Consider the following 14,832-nt stretch of genomic DNA (forward strand, 5'->3'; position numbering starts at 1 on the left):
TGTAGAAGTAGATCTTTCCTCTTAGTAAAGTCAAATAAGATCATACTCTTGCCTATGGCTTCATTAGCTCTGTGCTCTATAGTATTAACTAGTTCATAAAACTAAGTGATTAAGACTTAGCTACCATTAATTAAAATGCAACATTGCCCTACACTGTGTAGTATATGGGCTGGATAAATCATTGGATACCAAATTGTGTTTTTTTAATAGTCTGTAAGCCTATTAAATTTATCTGGGCATGATACCTCCATATATATTGCCAGCTAAAAGCTGTTGTCAGCTACAGATTTGTAAAATGTATATTTCAGATGCTATTTTCTTAATTACTCTAATATCAACAGGACCTGAAAGGACAAAATTCAAATGGCATCTTTAAATATATTCCCATGTATGTTTGCTTTAGTTCAAAAGATGGTATTGTGGATAAGGTTCTGGATTTGGAGTCAAGACCCGAGTTTCATTCCTAAATGAAATGTTTAGTAGCTATGTGATTATGGACAAATCACTTTAAACCCTCAATCTCAGTTTCCTTATCTGTAAAATGGGAAAAATCATCTGTTTCTCAGAGTTAATGTCAGATTAAAAAAAGGTATGTGAAAGTCCTTTGCTATTTTAAAACACTATATAAATGTTAGCTCTTATTATTAGAGAAGAGGGCCACTAAGTACAAAATTAAAAAGTTTATGTAGTTCTTGGAAGCAATTAATGATGATAACATCAATTAATTGATAATAATGAAGATGATAATGATAATTTTACATGATACATTTAGTTTTGTAAAATACTTTTCTTACAAAATACCCATGAGGTATATAGTACAAGTGTGAATGATTAATTCTGTTCTACAGATGAAGGAACTGAGCTGTTAATGGATCAGGTCACATAACCATAGCTAAAAATAAATAATAATAATAATAATAGATTTTATATAGCAATTTAAAGTAGAAAAACACCTTTACATGTATTATCTTAATTTATCCTCACAACCGCTGTACTATAGGACTGTAGGTATTATTATCTCTTTTCCAGATAAGGAAACTGAGGCCCAGAGAGGTGACTTAAACATGGTCTGATGCATAGTAGGTGTGTGTCAGAAGTGGGATTTGATCATTTGTTTTCTTTATTCTAAGTCCTGTATTCTTTCTGCTATGCCATATTGTCTCTTAAAACTAATACATATCTAGGCAGGATTCAAACTCATCTCCTGACGCACTCTACCTAGTATGCTACCCCTTAAATATTCACCGTGTCAAAAGATATAATTCAATTTAATTTAACATTTACTAAGTACCTACATGTGCAAATAAGAGTTATGTAGTTATGACTCAGGTCCTTCTACAAATGAATTTACAAATATTAAGGCCAACACTAAGTTACTGTCATATAAAGGAAAGTGAGATAGGTGTGAAGAGAAGATCCATAGGAAACAGCAGAAATTTAAAGAAAAAGTGTTTAGTCCCTTTAGGATGATCAGGGAAGGATACAAAGAGAAAGTGACACCAAATTGATCCTTAAAGGAAGGAAATGTCTTGGAGCAATGATATCACACTCAAGTAGATATGGGGGGGGTGGTATTTTGACTTAGAAAACCCCACATTAATGTCATCTCTGTTTTATTATACTTTTTGTTTATTTTGTTAAGTATTTCCAAATTATTTTTATCCGTGGCATGTGATTGACAGCCCTGGACTTGGAGGACAGTTGGAGGTAGGAGGTAGGAGAGATGCTACGAGAACAGGCAAAGAGGTGGAAAAGGACAGGAAAATAACAAAGGGTGGTCAGAGGGTAGTTTGGGCCAGAATGTAGACTATGTGAAGGGAAGTAGTGCAAAATAAATTTGGGCAGAGATGTTGGAGTGAGATTGTGAAGGGTCCCAAATCCCCTTCATAATTAAATATTGGTTTCAGTTCTTAGAGGCTATAAATAAAAATCTTCTTCATTCTTCATCAATAGGTGGAAAGATTTAAATTTATTCAAATTTGCTTCCCAGCAGTTCCTATAATTTTATCCCTACAGAAGCAGATTGTATTGAGCCTTGTGTAATAATTAATAAAAGCAACAATGATAATAAATAAAAATAGCTGACATTTATATAGTACATTAAGACCAGTGAAGCAATTTATGTATGTTATCTCATTTAATCCTTGCAACAGCCCTATGGATCTGGTGCTATCTTCATCCTCATTTTATAGATGAGGACATAATGAGGAAAGTGGCTAAATGAAGAATTAAATGATGAATGAAGAGTGTTTTAGTGAAATTGACCAGGCTTACATAGCTAGGAAGTTATGTGAGGAAGGATTTAAGGTCAGATCTTTCTGCCTCTATATCCAATATTTTGTTCACTGAATCACCTAACTGTTTAAAGAGGTAATGCATTTATAAGTTCTCAAAAGATTTTGTATTCTTCATATCATTACTCAATAGTCCAGTAAAAGAGATTATATTAATTATAATTCCCATTTTTCATATATTTATTTATCTATTGGAGATCAATTAGAGTTGTGACTTGTCCAAGGTCACACAGCTAGTTTTTGTGTAAAATGCCTGAAGCCAGATTTGAACTCAGGTCCTCCTGACTCCAGGGCTGGTGCTCTATTCACTATGCCACCTAGCTTCCCCCCCATTTTGCAGATATTTAAATTTAACAATTAGGAAGTATCTTTTTTACGGTCATTTGGCAAGTCAATAACAGGGTTTTGACAAATCCAGTAGTCTTTGTAACTTTCTTGAATAATTTAGTCTACTCCTTATATTATGAGTTCTGTCTGTGTGATGCTTGAATGTGATATGTGTTTGACCACTACTAAAAATCACATTAGCACACACTATTAATTTAATCTCTACCACTATATCACTGAAGCATAAATGTCACAGCTTTTAAAAATGACAGCTCCACATTACACATATTCAACAGGGACATCCATTTATCCATGGAGTCAATATATTTTGCCTAATGTCACATAGGAATCAAATTTATTTTCTTGTGTAATATTATATCCTAAGAAATTGAGACATGGTAAAATTCAAAAATGTACACTTTCCTGACACCTCCAGAATGACATATTTCAATTTTTATTGTGTGCTATTAATAACATTAATAACATATTCCTAGAAAAATAAGACAATTATTTAACAAAACACACTTTTACCCATTTGAAATGAATTTACTCTGAAAATTACCACATGGAAAAATCGTCCTTATTATGAAAGCAGCTTCACAGCAGAGAATTATATTTACATTAAGTTGTTTATTGTTTTGAAATTGTCAGGAAATTGATTTCTCCTCCCTATTAAATAAATTACATTAATGTGAGTCATGGCTCTGGTCTTTATCCAAGTTGAAATTATAGGATACAATATGATATATTGCAGCAATATTGCCATTTGTCATCCATGGGTGAAAAAAAAAACATCAGTTCTTCATTGATGATGAACTGGCAATTTTTCTAGCATTGGGCTACTTATGTTGTATTAATTGTGCATTAATTCTCCATATCTTCTTTGTATCAGTTATTGAAAGTCAGGATATTCTATTAAGAATGAATTTTTGATCTTATTCTTTCTATTTTATTCCAGATTGCTCTTAGAGGTCCACCAGGCCCAATGGGTCTAACTGGAAGACCAGGTCCTGTGGTATGTTATACCCACAAAAATGTCATAATGTTAAATACCAAGAATTGACAGACCACTTACTAGAAAATTTATCTTTATACGTGCATACATACATGCATATATATATATATATATATGCAGAGAGAGAAAGAGAGAGGGAGAGAGAGAGAATGAGAGAGACTGTAGTCAGATACCTCTGCCAGACTTTAGTTAGGAGTCAATATTTTTAGAATATTCTGTTCAGTTTGGTATCAATTTACTCTTTAATGCACATGAGCCCTTTTTATCAAGGTTAAATATCTAAGAAATGATAATGCTATTATTAAGAAGTTTGGGATATGTTTATAAATCATCATGAAACTGAGGTGGGTAACATACAGAGTTATTGAAAAGATCTTTTGAAGTTATAAATAAAAATTGAATAATTTCAGGGACTAGCATTGTCTAATACTTCCAAAGATCTGTGATGTCATTGGGTTGGTTTGTTCTTCAGCTGACAGAGGCTAAAATCTCTCTGTACTGTAGAAGATGGTTGAGTGGTCTACTGTGTCAAAAATTATCCATCATCTGGAGATGTACTTATTCCTGATAATATTCTCAGAAGTTAGCTAGACTGGTAACCTCTGAAGACAATAGTCACAGTGTCTCAAGCTTGGTGTAATACCCATTCAGATGTGAGCTCTTTTGGTATAGACTTTGAAAATCCAAGGCTAATCCCATGACATAATGAGACATGAGCATAAGTCTTTTGCAGATGAGGAATCAGATTCAATATTTGCTATGATCTGAGCTCCAGGCAGTATTCCTTACTTCTTTTTCTGTTCTGGTAGAATGTTGTTTCCCCTTAAAAGTAATGTTGGAAAAAGTTAATGTTTATAGAAAAAATATTTCTTTCCCCATTTCTTTGTGTGCCAAGTGGCTTAAAGGCATCAAATAGTATGTTAAAGGGCCTTAAAATAACAGTTTTTGAATTTATAATCTGTTATATAATTGGAGGACTAGGTTTAAAATTTTGAATTAAAAAACCACTAAACCTCATGTTTTTTTAGACATTTTATTCCTTGACAAATAAGTGTAAAATCTGACAACCAAAGGATCTATTTATCATTGTCATTAAATAATCATCATATTTTAATTTGTAATCAAAGAATATTTAGAACAATATGAAAATATATCTCAGGTCCCCCAAAAAAGAGAAAACTAAAGCAAGCTATAGAATAATTAACCCTCAAAGAAATACTAATTTACTTTAATTTTGATAGATGAATTCTCTTGCAACTTAAATATAGTTTATTTAATCAAGAAAACTGGTTTATCTCTGAAAGGAGGGTCTGGTCCACATCTTTGATTTAATTAGATTGACCAATTATCTTCACTTTTAAAAGAAAAATGAGATCCATATAATGCATTTTAAAGTTTATGATGTGATTCACATGTTTATCACTTAAATATCAATCAGCCTTGCAATCACTTAAATATTTATAAAGTTTAAATTTGACATGCTTTTTTCTATTTTTTTCCATTCATTTAGGAATAATAAATTTAAGCCTGAGGGATGTGGATGATATTTGCATTTTAAAATAATCACTGTCCAATAGAGTCCCACAGAAATCTATTTTTGTACCTTACAAATCAATTAGATGAGTATTATGCATTTATTGAGCATCTAGCACTCTGTAGATTGTGGTAAAATATGCAAAAAAGAAAAAAAAAGATATATTTCCCACTATTATAGAAACAATAACCCCTTATAGTGAGGTTTTAAGTTTCCAATTTCCATTTCTGTGGAAATTACTTTAATATATATTTAAATAAGAAATTTCAGCCTTCATTCTCTAACAATAGTGAATGTCTTGTAGCATTTCTGTTGCTTATCTAATGGAACATTGAAGCTATGTTAAAAACATGGAGGGGAATTGCCATTGACTGACCAAGCTGAGGAAAGTCCAGAATTTCTTTTTTCTTCCAGTGGTGCTAGATTCAGGCAAAATATATTTTGTTTGTTGTGACTGATGAAGGCATGAAATTACCTGAATTAAGATTTCAATGTGTATTTCCTCAAGAATTTTTACATTACTTGGATGGTATATCATTGTGAAATTGGATTTCCCTTTTTAAATTTTAATTTTTATATTAATTCAAGTTAAATTACTTTTAAATTTTATTATCCCCTTTAAATTTAAATTTATAATTTACTGGCTGGGGAAACATATCAAAACTTCCATAAAGTGCAAAGGAAAAAAATCCAAAAAGGTGTCACTATTCTGTATTCTGATTTATTTAGTGAAAAAAAGGAGGTAGGGTGGGATTTGTAGTCTTCCGCTACTTTTCATAATTACTTTTTAAGCAGACCTGTGATTTTCTTGGTATAGGGGACTCTGAGTAAACAAATGACTTTTTGCCTTTATTCATAAAAAAAGCATTATGTACATTTTCTCACTACATTCTATTTTATGTCTCACTATTGATAAATTAGATTTCTATGGCTAGAGCTCTTTGTGGTCAATTCGACAGGAAGCCTAGGTCTCCAGTCTCTATTCTGTGAATGGAGAGAGAAGGTAGCAACTTTTATAGTAAGAATTGGGCACGATGGTTCATGTTCCTGTTAAGTAGTTGGTGTTTATTTCATGTTAAATAATAAAATAAATTAATTAAAAATATTGTTTCTGTAATTACCTTGAATGCAATGTTGTATAAAAATTACCAGTCTGAATGGATGTTAAATCAATTAGTTTGACAATAAAAAAATTAATTGAAGGAGTTCATTCCTCGATATTTGATCGTATCACTAAGAAATTTTCAAAAGAAGAATATTTGTGACACTCCATCTGCAGTATTTCATTACAACCACACCAACAGCTGTTTTTCTCTGAATCCACCAGGAGGCTCTAGAAATCCAGATTCTTTGATTTGACATAACTTTCATTTCTATTCTGCATTGGTTCAGCTTAGTATTTAATAGAGAGTACATTGATTAAATACCCTGAGAAATATTTTAGGTATATCTTAAAGATCACATCTTGTACATTAAACAGTCATGATTATCAAATTCAATTTTAATTTGGATATGGAGACGCTTATACATTTATATAATAATTTTAATGGCCATTTCCACATTAAATGTGCTTCTTATTTTGTAAAGTAACAATTTTTTTTTAAGCAATCGGGGTTAAGTAACTTGCTCAAGGTTACACAGCCAGTTATTTCTGGGTGTGGTGCTTATCCGAGCCCGGATTTGATCCAGGTCCTCCTGACACTGGAGCCGATGCTCTTACTTGCTGAGCCACCTGGCCGCCCCTAAGCAATTGGGGTTAAGTAACTTGCTCAAGGTTACAGGGCCAGGTGTTTCTGGGTGGGTGCTAAGTGTCTGAGCCCGGGATTCGATCTCCAGGTCTTCTCAACACTGGAGCCGGTGCTCTTACTTGCTGTGCTACCTGGCTGTCCCTAAAATAACAATTTTTAAAGAAATGATTGTATTTTTGCCTTGAACTTTTGGGGGAGTAATTTTTAAATGAAATATTTTTATAAGACTTTCTTCACAGGGATTCATTCTTATAGGAAAAAAGATAGCATCTGAAAAGAAATTGATAATAATTTAAGGCAAATGAATTGATGAGAATAATATCTGGTCTTAGCTTTTCATTACTATAGAATTTAGGGAGCTCAAGGATTTAAGAGAATTAAGAAGAAATAGAATCCTACCGACTCTGACATGTATACAATTGCACTGTTGTGTTGCATTCAATTAGGGATATCTTCATATGTCATATTATCTTCATCCATTTCACTCATATTTCAAGTGTCATCATTGAGAGTCTCATGTGATCTGGTAAAATATAGAAAAAATAATCTGCCATGTTATTTTATGAGTGTTTTTGAGATCATAGATCCATCTGAGTGTTATAGAGTCCTTAAAAATTTAAATACAATCCAAATACTTATGTAGAATATAAGGCTTAGTTGTATTTAGAAGACTCTTTTTGCTTTAACGTTTAGATAGATTCATCATTTTAAAAATTAATTTAATGAGATGTTTTGAGGAGATCATTAAGAATTCTTTTAAAGCTAGGGCAATGAATAGAAGTCATTAGGAAACCACTGAATTTAATTTCATTTTTTTATATCTTTTACACAGGGTGGACCAGGTTCTTCAGGGGCCAAAGGAGAAGGGGGTGAACCAGGTCCTCAGGTAAAATCAAACATTTTCCCTTTTTTATTTCTATTTCTTTTATTTTATACCAGAGGTAAACTATCTTCCAGAGCAGAGTAGTAATGAAACTCAGAAATATCAACTTTTGGAATAAATCTCTGAGACCAATATAGTTCAATACCATCCCCTTATATAATAGGAAAATAAGTCCTAGGGAAGTTAATGCACTTCCACAAGGTCACACAAGCAGTGGGAAATTACCCAGCTACAACTCCTTACATCCTTTTTCCTTCCTCAAGCTATATTTACTTTTTGAGTAGAAAATTCCTTATGGTTAGCTATCTAAAAAGAAGAAATGAAAGCGGGAGACCTTTAAACCAAATTTTACCTATAATCATTAAATAATAATTAATATTCAATTCAGTATTTTGTCCAGTATATTAAAGTGGTCACTGTAGTTTTTAAAAATCGAGTAATTTCAATATTACATTACATTCCTTTTCAAATTTCCTTCATTGCATACCCCTTAAATGAGTTAATTAGCCAATGTATTATATACGATGAATATCCATTAGACATAAAATTCTAATATTGTAATAGTAGCTGATGCTTACATAGCACTTTACACATTGTAATGGGAATGGGAATTGCATTGGCGCTACACACATGTTATTTCTTCTGATTCCCACAATAACCTTGTGAAGTAGGCATAAAATATATTATCCTCATTTAACAGATGAGAAAACTGAGACTTCATGATGTTAAATGACTTGAAACTTGTCCCAGAGCTAGTGATAGATAGTAGAGGGACTAAAAACCAAGTCTTTCTGCTATTAAGGCTTGTGTTCTTTCTACTGCACTCCATTACTTCTTCTAACTTAGTTACGTGTAGATTTGCATTTAAAAACATCTGTGAAATTATTTTTTCTCTTCCTTATGTTGTTTGTTTTACTATCATCTTTCACATATGCTTTAAACTATAAGTAGAATTTTTAAAATAATTATGTATATAAATGCAACATATTTTATATTCTTAACTTATTCAGAATTAGGAGGTTACTCTCATAACAATGATCTCTTTCAATGTTTTGGCTATTAAAATTAGTTAGATCACAGTCTTTTGGAGATGGATGAAAGAGTATATCATTTTTTAGGACACAAACACATTTTAAAGATATACTTCCTTTTTTAGTTAGCTTCTAAGTAATAGCTCATTTTCAAAAGCTAACTTTTAGACTTATAAAACACAGATGTCACTTTCAATTAATTGCAAGCACAAGTGTATTCATTTGCTAGTTAATCAAGGAGTCAGTAGGAAAAAATTGATATATTTCCCCCGATTTCTTTATTATCTTTTTTTAAATACTAAAATGAATTTTAACCCATTTAATTGGATGGTAAGGTATCTGAAATAAAAAATAAGAACTAAATGACTTTTGATCCTAAGATGTTAATCTGACCAATAATATTCACACCTTTGATCCATTATGTTGTAACATAGAGCAATTAATGTATTTCAACATAGGGTCCTCGTGGGATTCAAGGTCCTCCTGGTCCAGCTGGCAAAGCTGGAAAAAGGGTATGATTTAATTACATTGAGAAGATTAACAAATATATTTATTTTCATTTACTATGTTATAAGAAACCATATAGCTAAGAATATGTTTGTTATTTTTCAGGGTCGCCCAGGAGCTGATGGAGGAAGAGGAATGCCAGGAGAACCTGGGGCAAAGGTCAGTTCTCATATTTAGGTTTTCCCTTCAATATTAACCACATTTCCATATCAATTTACCATATGACATTTTTCTTTACTAAAATCAGTCAGGTGGAAAGGAAAGAACTCTAAAAATTTAAAGAAGAAATTTCTTTTTTTTTTTTGAGGGGGCAAGGCAAGGCAATTAAGATTAAGTAACTTGCCCAAGGACACACAGCTAGTAAGTGTGTCTACTGCCTGAGGCCGAATTTGAACTCAGCTCCTCCCCATTCCAGGGCAGGTGCTTTATTCACTGCATCACCTAGCTACCCCACTGTGCCACTTAGCTGCCCCATAAAGTAGTAATTTCTTGTGATTTGTTCTTATATTTGATTACTTTTATAATTAGTGATTTCTGATTATTATTTGACAGGGTGACAGAGGATTTGATGGGCTTCCTGGTCTACCTGGTGACAAAGGCCATAGAGTAAATATGTTTTTTTTTTTTTTTTACTTATTGAATAACCACAGTAGAGTGTCCGCAATATTTTAGAATTTCTGTAACAAAACTGAAACTTTTTTTTGGTATAGCATCTTACATGTGACAGGTATTTCAAACAAGTGTATAGAATTGAATTAAATGAATGAATATTAGGAGAAGAAAAAATTAAGCAGTCTGAAAATACAAATATAAATATGGTAAAGAAAAATATGTTATTACTGGTTTCCTTGAAGTCTCAAGACAAATCTCCCCTTCTGTAAGACTTTTCTGGTCTCACTTAAGGCTAGCCCCTTCCCTTTGAGATTATCTCCAAGATATGATGCATATAACTTATGTGTACATTGTTGTTTTTTTTTAATTTTGCCCTTTTTTGGGTGGGCAATTGGGGTTAAGTGACTTGCCCAAGGTCACATGGCTAGTTTTTGTGTTAAGTATCTGAGGCCGCATTTGAACTCAGGTCCTCCTGACTCCAGGGCCGGTGCTCTGTTCACACGTACATTGTCTCTGCTTTTCTTTGTATCTGCAACATTTAACATAGTCCCTGGCAAGTAATCGCTACTTAATATGTATTTTCTGACCTCAGAAGAACCCTCCAAGTCACGTAAGCTTCCTGATATGATACACTTGTTTGGAGCTTTTAAATAATTTATACAAATCTAACACGCACACTTTTATGTGCAAAGGGAGTGGGAAATACACAAGCAATGTCTAAATAAATTTAGAACAAGTTAACATTTCTACATAAAAATTCTAAGTAGTTGAAGCAAATATGTTTGGAATTGCATTTTGGTTTAAGTTATCTGTGAAGTGCCTTATTTCGCCCATTTACTTTTCTATGTAGATATAGCTAGAGAAGTATACATACTTAAATTAGCCAATTAAAATAACTTTTTTATTGTAAACACATTTATGTCTATTCTCAGAAGAATCTCAATACAATCTTTTGAGAGAGGAATCATGAGTTTTATGATGTCCTTTTTACAAATGGGGATAAAAGAGGCCAAATGACTTTGCCCATGTTAATATAATTAGTGTTAAAAGCAGGATTTAAACCTTGCTTCCAAACTTAGAACTCTGTACATGGTGGAACAAACCCCTTTTGTGAACAACTAAATATATATAATTGATCAATAACATTTATTGTACAGATTACATATGCCTCCTACAGTTTTGGGTAGCACAGGGTAATGAAAGAATCAAAAACATCATGTGGACATTCATTCATTGACTAAGAAAAAGTCAATGTGGTCAATGAAAGAACTCTTCATTTACCATCCATATACACCCAGAAGTACTCACTCTCAAAAACATGCATTCACAGTTCTACTTGACATTCTAAAAGAGATCTCAAGTGAACAGTTAACAATAGAACAGATGAGTTAGTCCTGAAATCCTTTATGTTTCCTCCACAGGGTTTAGAGTTTAAGAACAACCTCAGGAATTGCATTAGGAAAGAGAGAGAGAGAAAGGATGAGAATCTCACTACTCTTTGAAAATATAGTCAAACAATCTTTAATACACTTTAAAATCTAAAGGCAATCAACATAGAGTTCAGTTTCAGTAAGCTAAATACATTTGATTTTAAATCCTGCAGTCATTTTTAATAAACGAGAATAATACCAAAAAAGAAAAGCATTTTATGCAAATTTATTTTAAAAATAAGAAAAATATTCCTATTTTAAAAGATGGCAAAATAATATCTTGACCTCTTTACAAGTAAATTGGATCATAATAATGAAATGCCTGGAAAAAAAGTGTGTATTTATAAGAAAAATGTGCTTTAAAAAACCCAACAACTGAATTTATGCTCATGGGAAACATTTGTCTAGCATTATTAGATAAAAGACCTGACTGTCTTTTGAGAATGTAGAGGTGTGTTTATCAAGGGAGCATTCAGAGGAAAGCAAATAAAGCATATTAATAAGTTTTCACATCCAAGATTCCTGAGTTATTTGGTTAGGAGAGTAGCTAAGTTGACTTGTGAAGTTCTACTTTGTTTGCATGTTCAAATTATATTTGTATTTACTTTTCAGGGAGAACGTGGCCCCCAAGGTCCTCCTGGCTCTCCTGGTGAAGATGGAATGAGAGTATGTGGGGAAAAATTTCATTCATCAAATGAGTATTTTCAGCACAACAAAACACTAATGTAGTGATATAGAGTGCCATTTCATTAGCATCGTTTTTTTTAAATCAATGACAGGGAGAAGATGGAGAAATTGGACCAAGGGGTCTTCCAGGTGAAGCTGTAAGCACAATTTTCCTCTTGATTTTAGAATTTTGTTCTAAAAACTAGTATGCATACCTTTAAAAGGATCATGGCTAAATTAATTCATATTTTTTGCTAATCTATAATCTATAATTACATCTATAATGCATGTGAAGCATACTATTTATATGACTATAGTAAATATAGGGATTTGAAAGTTTTTATAAGAATTACAGGTACTTGACAAATCTGTTACATATTTAAATATGAATATATGTATAAACATAAATATATGTATGTTTTTATACATATATACATGATTGTGTATATATACACATTTGCTGATGAGATTAACATTCTTGTCCTTAAAATAGAGAACATAGAGTAACATGAAATTATTGAGGGTTGGGAACAAAGTAAGAGGTAGCAATATGCAAAACATGTTAGTCCTTTAATCAGATTTTGGTAATTGATTTATTTCCATCCTCCTCCCTTTTTTATTCAGTTTGGGTTAATAGGAGATTTATTTTCCGTTAGAAACAAGTATGCAGATTTGGAAGCTCCTTATAAATAACTAGAGGAAAATTCTAGAGTGTGTTGGGTGGGAGCATGGGGATAAAATGCATGTGAAAAAAGTGATATTCTTAGCTCTTTAGAAAAAGACAAGAGATTAGGAAATTTTGCAATCATACAAAGCAGAAAGATGTCAAATGTCTAGTTATGTACTTATACTTTGGGAGTTTGGAGATCATCTGTTCCAGATTCTTCATTTAGCAGTTGAGGAAACAGATAGTCAAGGAGGTTAAATTCAGAGTCAAGACTCAAATCCATGCCTTCTCACCCTTTAATCTATTCCACCACAATGTCAACTTGGTCAAAATGAAAAAGTGCATGTTAGTTTCACTGAAGAAAATAAAGAAAAGGGGATTCAAAAGCCCTGTTTACCTTTCTGCATAACCCTCAGTGAGTACTCTGAAAACAATACAGAGATAGGCAGAATAAATAAGAAACAAGCTGGTTTCATTTTGTGCAGTCTTCTGATGGAAAATCAGGGTCTCATGCTGCCATCTAAATTTAAAAAAATAGTAAGACTAAAAGACAACTTGAGATATAGTGATTTGTTTTATATTTGTTAAATTCCCTAGAGAGATGTATATTTACACATAAACAAGTATATACATTTTTTTTTATACTAAAGAGTCATTGTCATACATTCTGGCTTGTGGATCATTATAAATACAAATATTTATGCATCTTTAACATAGGTTTTTAAAACACCTTTCTGTGTAAGATGAGCAGGGACTTCCACAAATATTTGTACTCAAAACATTGCATTAAATATTTTAGTGAATAGTTGACATTCAAGACCAAAGGCCCATTTGGAGAATATTTAATGACTGATTTATTTTTTCTCCTGTAGGGTCCACGAGGTTTGTTGGGACCCAGAGGAACTCCTGGCCCTCCAGGACAGCCTGTACGTATTGTTTAGAAGGGGAAAAAAAGGGTAAAAAAATTAAAATCTTAATAAAAAATCTCACTATTAAATTCCCTAAACCTGTAAAACCACAATAACTTTCAATAGTCAACCCATTTCCCATCTTGTTTCATTTCTAATTCTTTTAATAAAGCCTATAAATCTCAATGGTTCTTTATTCCTCCTTTCTTCCCTTTCATTCCTCTAGTTTACTTTTTTTAGAATACAGGTATTTTCATGCCAAATCTCCAGAATACAGGGGATAATAATGTTAAATCATGTACCACACTAATATAGATATAATAGCAAAAAAATTTCCTATTTTATAGGAAAGTTTTCTATATAATGTTTTCTTTTTTCTTTCTTCTTTTTTCTCCCTCTTTCCTTTGTTCTTTTCTTTTTTCTTCCTTTCCTTCCTTCCTTCCTTCCATCCTTTCTTCCTTCCTTCCTTCCTTTCTTTTCTTCTCTCTACTTTCTTTCCTTTGCTTTTTTGTGCCACATATGCTTTATAATCACTTGTATTGATTTTCTATCTTTTTCCAGGGTATTGCTGGTGTAGATGGCCCACCTGGTCCAAAAGGAAATATGGTATGTTTAAAATCTTAACAAAATAACTCAAAACCAAAATTTGTGTTCTTTAAAACATTTTAAATTCTAAGTCTGAAATATGGGCTTACTATAATGCTTTGTCAAAGAAAATTATTTCTATCAGCACTTAAATTTTGTAGATTGAACTGTTTAAAATATCAACAAAGGTTGAAGAGACAGGAAATACATGAGAAAATTAGTGTCTAATTTCTTCAGAGGAGATACAGGCTTTTCTAGTTTTATTTTTAGGTGCAGAAGTTTTACATGCATAGTATAGAAAATAATCATCAAAGTCTCAGTATAGAAAATCATCATCAAAGTCCTTTTCTGTTTTCATATTTTAGGGTCCTCAAGGGGAACCTGGACCTCCCGGTCAACAAGGAATTCCAGGTCCACAAGTAAGTTTATGGTAATATGTTATTATAGTGCACACTTTGAGATAATTCAGTAAATGCATATTTGTATTGTAATATATTTTTAAATGCAAAATTGACAAAGACTGAGGAATTTCTAAATAAGCCTGAAACGCATGGACAGTACAAATGTAGTGCAGGAGTTGTGTGTGTGTGTGTGTGTGTGTGTGTGTGTGTGTGTGTGTGTGTGT

At 32.2% G+C, this 14,832-nt stretch overlaps 1 protein-coding gene across 1 annotated transcript in view; it reads left to right on the forward strand.

The window, feature by feature from the left end:
• COL11A1 (collagen type XI alpha 1 chain) overlaps positions 1-14,832 on the forward strand; it is a 301,954-nt gene that overhangs the window by 122,368 nt on the left and 164,754 nt on the right. The window contains exons 14-23 of the mRNA XM_069090512.1: positions 3,580-3,636; positions 7,751-7,804; positions 9,291-9,344; positions 9,445-9,498; positions 9,892-9,945; positions 11,994-12,047; positions 12,161-12,205; positions 13,587-13,640; positions 14,184-14,228; positions 14,573-14,626. Coding sequence (XP_068946613.1) covers positions 3,580-3,636; positions 7,751-7,804; positions 9,291-9,344; positions 9,445-9,498; positions 9,892-9,945; positions 11,994-12,047; positions 12,161-12,205; positions 13,587-13,640; positions 14,184-14,228; positions 14,573-14,626 — 525 coding nt within the window. The remainder of the gene's footprint in view (positions 1-3,579; positions 3,637-7,750; positions 7,805-9,290; positions 9,345-9,444; positions 9,499-9,891; positions 9,946-11,993; positions 12,048-12,160; positions 12,206-13,586; positions 13,641-14,183; positions 14,229-14,572; positions 14,627-14,832) is intronic.

Source organism: Petaurus breviceps, unplaced genomic scaffold (assembly GCF_028583685.1).
Source record: "Petaurus breviceps papuanus isolate PSGF00001 unplaced genomic scaffold, PetGlider_PUasm1.0 186, whole genome shotgun sequence".
NCBI lineage: Eukaryota > Metazoa > Chordata > Mammalia > Diprotodontia > Petauridae > Petaurus > Petaurus breviceps.